Source organism: Pseudoliparis swirei, chromosome 23 (assembly GCF_029220125.1).
Source record: "Pseudoliparis swirei isolate HS2019 ecotype Mariana Trench chromosome 23, NWPU_hadal_v1, whole genome shotgun sequence".
Classification (NCBI taxonomy): domain Eukaryota; kingdom Metazoa; phylum Chordata; class Actinopteri; order Perciformes; family Liparidae; genus Pseudoliparis; species Pseudoliparis swirei.
The window spans coordinates 8,985,060-8,995,611 of NC_079410.1; the positions used below are offsets into that span (position 1 = coordinate 8,985,060).

Genomic DNA, 10,552 nt, shown 5'->3' on the forward strand with positions numbered 1-10,552 from the left:
ACAATTTCCCCCTGGGGATGAATACACTATCTTTCTATCCATCATCCACCTGCATCGCTGTTTTGTCACTAAAGTGAACTAAATCAAACAAGTTAGAAACTCTGCAGTCGGACCATTATTAAAATAGTTTATTTATACATGATAGACGCAAAAATGTACATTTATTTACCTATAAAAATGAATAGTTCAAAGGTGCAATAATGTTGCCAAAATAATTCTGACATTAACATTTTTACATAGGTAGTCACTGAAATTTGAAAAGTTATTAAAAAAATAGAGGGAACACGATATGGTAAAAAAAACACTAATCTCTCCAATGACCCGAGTTGCCCTCCTGGGTCCTGTAGAGAGGCTATAGCAGCCTGACCAAAGGGTCAATGTCAAAAATAACATTTCCACATTGAACATTTTCTGTACGTTTAAAGGAAGTATAAAAATATAACACGTCTGAGATGAATGTCCATGAGCCAACAGAGAAACATCAAACTTCCAGTACTTCAAAAGCAGTGGGCATGAAGTGCTTTTCGTATCCCGACTCCGGCTGTTCTTCCTCTGATGAGCTCCAAACATCTTCTCCGTTCTCCCCCCTGTTTCTCTCTTCATCGAAGTCAACCATTTTGCTGTACTCCTCTCTTCCGTATCTGTGGTTTGTCCCATGACCCTCTTCTGCGACAGCTTCCTTCCTCTGATCATCGCGGCAGTCCGTCTTTGAGCCCCCGTCTCCGACCACTGGCCTAGTGAACCTGTCAGGGTCAGAGGTTTTCTCCAGGGAGGAACTCAAAGCCCACGGCTGGATTTCCACAACCTCCAACACAGAGATCTGGGGATTGGGCTCATAGACGGGGATGCAGATCCAAGACAAGGAGCCATTCATCTATACAGAGAGACACAGAACCAGGATGTATTTTGTTGTTTTGGTAAAACACAATAACAAACTCCAACTTCACTTTATTAGTGAGCGTGTTAGTTGTAAACTGAATAAGCCGTTACCAGCTGAATAGCAAAATAGTGGCATCAACAATCAGCGTCAATCCAGTTCCGAGATTAGACTCAGAGGTGCTGTTACTTACGTGCTTCATGTGTCGGAAAATGTGGCTGTTGCGGGCATTCGGCACTTTGTAAAGAAAACACGGAGCACGAAAAGCACTGGAAGACACATAGGAGTTAAAAACAGACAAGCTGAAGACACCCTCAATTAAATTGAAAAGAAAATGTGTACATTAATGTATGCTTCAATGTTCACATCAACATTTTATGAAACAAGCATGTAGAGAATTCTAACTAAACATCCTTTGTACCCTTAGCATCTCAGCACTGACAAATATAATATTTTGCTTGTTGAAGTATGTAAAGTGTGATTAGTTTTAGAATGTAAAGCACCATTTTATTGTGCAATAGTCAAAGTATTTACCAACAAAAAGGAAAACAAACGTGATGTAGCAAAGCTACGTTTAGAGATAGAGAACTTCATAACTATAAAATAAGTGGTTTAAAATGATTCTCCCACCTGTATAAAACCAAAGCAACGCACGTCACGACCAGCAAATTGATTCCAAGCACAACTGCTACCAAGTGCCCTGAAACATAGAAATTAGAGAAACTTGATCAATTAATCCACATATTGTAAAAAATCATGTTCAACGAGGAAACAACGAAGATGCGGTGTAATACCAAAATGTTCATGGTGCTTCGTTTTGAATTTTGCCGTTTCATTTGCTCCGGGCCCGGCTGCAGTCACGGCTCTAATCCGCACCTCGTACTCTTGTCCAGGACTGAGATGCAGCAGCTGGAAGGTCTCGTTGTCCCGCTGTGGTGATACACTCGCGTTGTACACTAGGAGAGACACATTGTGTGGAGTGAGCTGAAGTAACCAGAGAACAGCCGACAGACACAAACCAAGTGTTCTCTCAGTTTGCCTGTTACCACTTTTCTTTATTTATGTTTTTTTAAATTATGTATAATTATTTTACAAATAGATTTGAAATTGAGTTACAAACTATTTAAGCTAATTTAACAAAACGTAGTCGTGCTAGCTGCTCTCTGAGGCTGCACTGAGGCCCAGGAGTGCTTTGAGGTAAAGGCTACCGTCAACATTTTGTAGGATGTAAATAAATAAATAAACACTTTTTTGCCGCTGATCGTCTATGAGCAGGATTGAAGTACAAGTGTAACTGTTGTGACAACGTGCGCATTCTACAGTGTTGTTGATGCCGTCTAAAATATTTGTAATTTATATACTATTAAATTCATTAAAACAAATTCTGAAAGTACGTCTTGCCATGGAATTATGTTGTTTAAAGATAACAGCAATACTGTTTAAAAAACAATAACAATTCTAACATGTTGTTGTTTAGCAGGCATCATATTAACATTTTCACCATTTTACTTTTGCATGCTGACATTTTCTCATCGTCACGACTACAAACAAATCACAGCTGAGTCTGATGGCAACGTCATTAGTTTGGCAGGTATGTTGTCAAAAACCCAATCCGACCTGTTGATGATGATGCAAGATGAAAAGTGAAATCGATACCAAAGTTAGTCGAGTCTGAGGGACCCTTCTCCGGCTTCCTCCCACAGTCCAAAGACATGCAGGTAAATTTGACTCTAAATTGCCTGTAGGTGTGAATGTGACTGCTCGTCTGTCTATATATGTGCCCTGAGATGAACTGTCGACCTGTCCAGGGTGAACCCCGCCTTCGCCTCATGTCAGCTGGGCTCCGCGACCCTAAAAAGGATAAGCGGTTCGGATAATGGAATGTACCTTTCTGTGGGTTTGCTCCACTCTCTACTATTATTTGGTAGTACAGGATCACTCCATTCTGCTTTGCGAGGGGAGTAGATTTCCAAAACAGGGTCACATCAGTGGGCGCGATGTAAAAGACCTTAAATGATGGCACTGTGGAGGGCGCTGAAAAGTGATAGAGAAAGGGACATAATGATTACAAGTATATTTCATTTAATAGTAGGAGACGTTTGAGCTATATTTTTAAAAGACAGCTAAAAAAACAATGCATTAACACTTACTTCCTTGAAGTGAATATCCAATAGCTGATGAGAGGTGACGGACTTCACTGCTGTCTGAGACAGTAAACAGTGACACTTGGTAGGGTGTGTATTTTCTATATTGACCTGTAGGTGGAGACACACACCAAACAGCACACGCCCAACCTTAATGAAAGTCTTTGTGAAGATTTGCTCTTGAAGTTGAAAATATCTGCTAACAAATTATCAATGAACGATGGTTTCTTTGAATTCATGTTCTCCATCACTTTCTGGGCCTACTCGATCAGATGTTTGAAATATTTAAACAGCGTTGTTGCATGAACGTAACCAAGTGAAACAGACCCTCAAAGATTCCTGTTGTCTGGCTTTTATTCACTTTGATCCAATCAAATCCGTGACCCGGAGGTCTTCCTGCTTGTTTGCATTGCACCACATATTCCTGCAGGTGGTCTGAGAGCTGCGAGGGCAGATCCCAGGACACGGTGAGCTTCTCTTCGGTCATCACGAGGCGAATAGCTTGCTCGTTTTTTTCTTTACCTGAGCAAGAGACGAAAAGAAGAAGAGGAGAAATACAAGTGGTGGAACTGGGGAATTAGATCATAAATACATATCGTAATTGTGAAGCAGTCACTTTAAAGCTCTCGACTGCCTCTAAGTTCTTAGTTGTGGCTCTGAAAAGATTTCTTTTGACTGAATGACAGTTGATACCTGGTATTGGCATCGCGAGATAAGAAGGCACTGTGGCACCATGAGTGTTGTAGGCAGACACGCTGACTGATGCTGCATCCTTCAGAGGGAAAGTGAAGGGGCATTGCATCTTTTCACAGGCCACACGGCCCAGTGGCTGAACCGGGGTCACAGTCAGCATCTCTGAGGCGTTGTTATTGTAAGACAGCCTGACTTTGTATCCCAGAATGAGACCGTGAGCTTGAGATACAGGAAGCTTCTGGAAGGGACGAAGAGAAGGAAGAGGTTAACGAGTAGAGCGTCTGCATAGAGTGAGACCGCGGTTCATCACATTAGTCAGAGAATAGCGGTTGTCGGTAATGTGTGGACCTACCTTCCAGGTCACAACACAGTCAGAGATTGTATGGGATATCCCACAATCCCCCCATACATCCAAGTCTCCATCTGGGGCTAAACGAGGGTGGAACAATTAGCAAGAAGGAGAGAACAACAGAGTTAATGGGAGAATTAGACCCGGTTTCAGTAGATAAATGCCTATTTATTGAACTGGATTCTTTCCTTTTATTTAATCTTTACATAATTACTGTCACCATACTGTTCATATTGAAATGGTAAATATCGATACGATAAAGCCAGGAGCAGGGTAGCTTAGCATCTAATGTGAACAGGGACAACAGCTAGCTCTGTCCAAAAAATACAGCGCACTAAACTACACATGGTATATTTGGCTGTTTTACAAGGGGTTTATGGGCATGAATATGAACTTCTCTCTTCTAGTTTACTAGGAACTGGTGCTGCACCTATAACCCCTGTAAAATGCCAAACTGTCTTTTCTAACAAACAAGACATAACGTGTTAATTAGTGAGCTTCACAGGTGCCGGTGGGTGTTTTTGTAACAGCTTCATATTTAGCATATAGATATAAGAATAACTAGCATCTGCTCTTCGATCTCTCCCTTAGCAAGTGAGCGTATTTCCCAAAATGTCAAACTATGTACGACATGTTATTAATGCAGCTTCAACTGTTAATATTGTAAATAATTAAATGTTTGGTATATTTCTTTCTACAATCAGCAATTTTTGTCACAATACTAATGTATTACAAAATGTAAATCCTACAGGCGTTTCATTATTACCTTTTTACATAAGATTTGGTGACATAATGTCTTTTTTAATTTTTTTATTAACCAAAAATATGTAAATGTGGTAGATTTTGGGTAGTTGGTAATGAGAATACATTAGTTCAAAAACGGCATAAAACAAACAGCAGAATCTATCGACGTTTTGCAACCTTCTCCAAGTTCTTTGCTGATGCTGAACTTGGAGACCACATCCCACCGGAGGACTCACCCGTCTCTGTGCTTCGTATTCTGTAGATTGCACTCCAGTCACTCGTCAAGCCCGTGTGACAGGAACAGCGGACTTGAAATTCATAGACTGTGCCGGGCTGAGGACTGTCGACTGTATAGCTGCCATGGAATATATCCATGTCCTGTGTAGAAAGGGGGGGAACAAGCATGCATTCATTTGATAAGGCTTTACACGATCAATGATATACAGTTTCTCTTGCAAGATCTTTTTTCGTCAGGACAATAATACATTTAGCACTTTCTTCTCAATGTCAACATACTACATTACACAGTGTGGACCGTGCTGCGAAGAAAAGGAAAATTGTGGAAGACAAAACCTAAATCAGACACCTGCAGCCAGACTTGGTCTCCCTCAATCCGATATTGGACGTCACAATGCCCCCAAGAGAACTGCTGCTCATCACAGGTGGAATTCCAGGAAATTTCTAAAGACTCCTCATGGGTGACTAACAAGAGTTTAGGAGGGAGCAGCTGGACTAGAAACAGAGAGAGAAACACAAAAGCAATCGAAAAGGAAATGTCACTTAAATCAAAATCAATCATTTGAAGATAAATTATAAGAGTCTCAAAAGTCAGTCTCAACTTTTCCCCATTTAAACAGGTACATTATAATGATTTTGGTTGGTGTCAAGTGCTACTAAGTCTATCATTACTGTTGTTATAGTTGGTTGTGGTGATGTAGTCATCAACGTGAATGCGCAGGACGGACTCACTAATATCAGCCGTATTGAACCGAGCATCCTGAGATGTGGCCGAACCATGCTGGTTCTTAGCCTGGACCCAAACACGAAGCTCCCCATGCTTGAAGTGTTTTCGCTGGATAATCCCATCAGAACTGGTCCCATTGATCACATTCCCCTCCCTGGAAGACAAGACAAAAAGGAGTCGAAATAATTCATGAGGCTTCTCCCAAAGTTATCAGACTATTAAACTCTAAAGTTTTCAGATGACAATGAAAGAATATCTTTGGTTGTGATTACTCGCTAATGGCTGGCTCCCAGTGCAGGCTGTAGTTCGTCTCAGGGTCCGGCTTTGGATCCCAGCTACAGTGTATATCTACACAATCGTTTTCCTCACCACATCGAATATAGCACTGAGGAAGAGACGGAGGAGCAGGAGGAGCTGGAGGAACACAGAGGGCACGGGATGAAATCAAAAGAGATTCTGTTTTCATCGTACTAAAAGAAAAGAAAAGAAAAAATGGTTTCAAATAAAACTTGGGTTTGGATTCTTCTTTTTTTTATACCACTTAAAATAGTCACAAAAAAGATTTACTTGTAATAATAGCAATGTAGAGAATATATGAGAGAAGACTGAAGTGCATCAGATAGAAACATGATCTTCATCGGAATAAAAACACAGAGTCCTTCTCATAAATTTGTGAATCCGCTCACACACCCGCAAACACTCACACCTTTTTTTTTTTATTTGTCACACTGTCACCGTTACCCATTTCTCAAAAACCCATACACTTATAGTGCTGATCAATTCAAAGCCTGCAACCAGCATGTTACAAGGAAGTGCAGGAACAATAACAGGAAATGAGAACTTTGAAAAGGCTGGATCCATGTGCACCCCTTTCTTGTCCCCACTTCCTCTTCAATACAGTACCACAACATCATAGAGGGTCAGTGTTTGAATTAGAAAAAACTTACGGTTATCTGATCTGCATTGAGCCCTAAATTTAAACACGCTCAGCTTGCACAACACGTGCTGCACAGAAAAGACCATGAAACATCTTCTATATAATTTGTGGTTGATACATTTTGAAGTATCTTCTCGACTTTTTACATGAATATACCAAAGCTTGCATAAAGTCCTTGATATTGAATTAATATTGCAATGCTATAGCCGGACGAATTTGAGGTTTGTACACGCTTTACCTCCCTTGGGTAGTTTCTTTTTTCCATTTCTTACAAGCTGATCATATATTAGGATAGGAATTTATAAGCATTTTTTGCTTCGACCTATACCTTTTCAGTCTTTCTCTTTTGTATATTATATAGGATAATATTGTATTGTATTTGATTTGATTGACTGAATAAAATACACAAACAATATATTAAGGAGGTGGCCTACAATAAAATGGTAATAGCTGAGGATTTTAAATACGCTGGAGTAAAAGTATACAAAAGCAGAAAAGCACCTGGGGATAGGAGGAATTGAACGTGCACAGTATTTAGGTAACATGTGCACAAGCACTGGGTCAGCTCACCTGAGGCTAAACAGTTTGGCACGATGACCAGCAAGATGGACAGAAGTGTGGCCATTACATCTGGACCCGGGCCTCTAGAAGGGGGACAGAACACGCGGGTTAAACACACTCGTACTTCACGTACACACGGACCGAGGCCGCTATCGATGTTGGACATTTGTAACCCTGACGTCACGTGACACACAGATTCCCATTATGTACTCACCAGTGAATGAGCCAATACAGATGTCGTGATATAACTATGAGCTACTGAGTTACATTGAAGCACAGCGGTGAAAATACTCCAGTGAAATAAAGTCGCAGAATAAGTTCGACTTTGAATGTTATATCTAATACTGTCTCAGACCACTTCTTCATCTCTTACTCTCTCTCGCTCTCTGGTACTGACAACCCACCCATATCTCTACTCTGCACCACACGCGCAAACATTCCATTCGCCCTCCTCCTCTCTCTCCCTCCTCCTCTGTCCTCTCCCTCTCTCTTCTGACTCATGCTCACTGCTCATCCGCATCCTAACTCTCTCTTCTCTCCCTCTCTTCTCCTCTTCTTTCTCTTCTTTCTTTTAATTTTAATCTCCGACCTCAGGGTTGCCTCTCCGGGTCGGCTCCCAGGTGGTTGCCGGACCGGCCACGAGCCACCTCTGCAGCAATCGGAAAAAAAAAACAAAAGAATCAGCCAGATCAATCTCTTCTCCCTCATCTCTCTCTCCTCTCTCCTCTCTCTATCTCTGCAGCCAAAAGCTCCAAAACCCCTGACAAAAATCAAGTTCCTTCTCTCTCTTTCCAAAAACTTCTCTCCTTTGTTCTCAACCTCTTTCCTCCCCCCCTCCCCCTCCTCTTCCACCTTTTGCCGAACCACTTTGTCGACTATTTTACAAACAGATTAGCAAACCTCGCAACTCCTTCAATCCATCTTCCTCATCACACATCTTCATCCCTTCTTTCTCCCCTCTCTTTCCTCTTCTTTCCTTCCTCTCTCATCGACCTCCCCCCGACCGACCACTCTCCCTCCCGACCACCTGCGACCCTCTCCCTCCCTCAGCCTCCCCATTCTCAGCTTCTTCCTGACCTCTGACCTGCCTCCTCTCCCATCTTATTAACACCTCCCTCTCAACTGAGGGCTTCCCCAACTCTCTGAAGGAGAGGAGAGACTCAGCAAAAAACCCACGCCACAGCAACTGAAGTGAGCTCTCTTCTCTACAAGCTCTCCAAAACTTCTCTCGAGCTATCTTTCTCTCCAAAACTCTGGGCCTATCAGTCTCCTCCCTCAGTGTCTCTTCTCTCCAGTTCAAGGCCGGGCTTCCCTCCTTGCTGGCCCTCAGAAGGCTCTCGACTTCACTGACAGTCTCGACTCTGTCACCTCTCTGCTCCTCAGCCTCTCTCCTCTGTTCTCTTCCTTCTCTCTCTGCCTCACCTTCACTGACACTCTGAGACTCTCTTCCTGTGAACACTCTTCCTCTCTTGCTCTTTCTCTTCACTGTACCATCTTCTCACTCTGCACCTCTCTGATCTTGCCCTGAGGATCTGCCGCACCCTCAATCCTCTCTCCTGGGTCCCCTCCTCTCTCCTTCCCCTCTCTCTCTCTCCTCCCTCTCTCTCTCTCCGTCATTCTCTCTCTCTGCTTTCTCTCAATCTCCACTTGGCTACCATAGCCCACCTATCTCACCCTGCTGATCTCTGGGTTTCTCTATGCTGTACCACTGCTCTGTCCACATCTGACTCACGAATCTCTGCCTGTCTGACTGTCTCCTCTCCGTCAACCACTGCTAGACTGCTCTGAAGGACGAGACACCTACCACCCTGACCCCACCCTCCTTCTCAACACCACCCCACCCCTCCACTGACTGACAGAAACCTGACAAGTCCACTCTCCCTGACTCAACTCTGCTGCTCGGGTGACGCTGAACACTGCAGGTACATCAGGCGCCATACATCGCAGCGGCTCTGCAACTACTCAGAAGGCGGCATGACTCCCTGGTCATTACTACCTGCTCTGAACGCGGCGCTCTGCCTGTCAAAGCTCTGGGAGCCTGTGCACTGCAACTCCTCCAGTCCAGCTCTGGTAGAATGCAGCAGGCCCTCTGGCCACCCGACCTCATCAAGCCACTCACCAGTCTTCAGCCTCTTCCCTGGCTCCAACCACTCCACTCCCGCTCTCTCGCTCTCCGCTACGGTGGGGTCTCCGCTCACATCCGAACACCTGTCACCTGGTCCTGGACACGTTGGCTCTGAGCAGACGGGTCACCCGTCTACGCTCTCTGTGCACCGGCACCCCCCCACGTTCGCTCACTCCTGCACCCGCTCACGTCTTGTTACATCGCCTCGCTCCTCAATCTACATCCAGACTGTTGGAACGAGCCCCCGCTGACAGTGGGACAGCAGAAAGTTCTACATCTTCCGTCGGAGACAGGAAACACTTCCTTCGAGACTTAAGATTATTAAACAGATATCTTACTTTTCCAGTAACACTAGATTAACACTTATTAGCAGCTTGGGCTTTATGGTACTTTTGTGGATTTTTGTTCCGTTGATGTTGTGTATTGATTGTTCACTTGTTGATGTTGTTGTTAAGTTGTATTCTTTGCACTCTGTAATAAATGTAATGTTGTTGTTCTCTGTGAGCAAACTATATATCCTCATTGTCTGTTTCATTAATTACCTCATCGCGAGACACGCCGGGCAGGCTGTCGCGCATTCTCCGGCGAATTGAAACAGGATTTACAAGGAGTTGTGTCCAAAAAATAGTTTTGTTGTGAAGTTTGATTCAGTTGAGCTTTTACCCGGCAAGCCCCGCCTTGGAATTGCCAGTGACGGGAAGCGCGCATGTGCACCAAGCCTTCCTATGTTCAGAGCTCAGTCTACTTCCTGCTGTCTGTGTGATCCAGTTTCAACGACATGAAACCACTCGTCCAAGTTCAAATATTAAACTATCTATTTCACAGCAGACAGCGGTATACTTTTTAAGAGTTTACATTTTTTTTTAAGATAAAGATATAAACTAACAATGCATTGTTAGAGGTGAACCAGTGGTTCCTGACCTTTTTGACCTGTGACCCCTTGTCGTGTTTCAGATGTCTACGAGTTGTAGCAGTTCCTTGTCGTGATTTCACCTCCAAACTTTTCTGGTGCTTTTGATTTTATAATCTTTCGAAGCCCAAATCATCAATTGTTTTATAAAAACAAAGGGACTTTTGGAGAAGAAGTCCCAGAATTAATAAAAATGTGTGTAGTCGATTGTTTTTGTTCTTTCCCGCAACATTAACCATTTCACAACT

The 10,552-nt window shown here is 43.2% G+C and overlaps 1 protein-coding gene across 4 annotated transcripts; it reads right to left on the reverse strand.

Annotated features, from left to right (window-relative positions):
* Positions 1-113: 113 nt before the first annotated feature.
* il12rb2l (interleukin 12 receptor, beta 2a, like) lies at positions 114-10,048 on the reverse strand. 4 transcript variants are annotated; one of them, XM_056408031.1, is made up of 15 exons: positions 9,937-10,048; positions 7,279-7,352; positions 6,141-6,185; positions 5,777-5,925; positions 5,394-5,539; positions 5,044-5,185; positions 4,067-4,143; positions 3,715-3,952; positions 3,349-3,543; positions 3,028-3,132; positions 2,765-2,911; positions 1,672-1,833; positions 1,508-1,577; positions 1,071-1,146; positions 114-874 (listed from the first exon to the last, which is right to left on the reverse strand). In XM_056408031.1, exons 1-15 carry the CDS (start codon positions 9,970-9,972, stop codon positions 482-484), a joined length of 2,055 nt encoding a protein of 684 aa, XP_056264006.1. In that variant the 5' UTR covers positions 9,973-10,048; the 3' UTR covers positions 114-481. The 4 variants fall into 4 exon arrangements, with proteins under 4 accessions (XP_056264006.1, XP_056264002.1, XP_056264003.1 ...); XM_056408027.1 differs by having other exon boundaries at positions 6,044-6,241; XM_056408028.1 differs by having other exon boundaries at positions 6,044-6,185; positions 9,937-10,027.
* Positions 10,049-10,552: the final 504 nt, after the last annotated feature.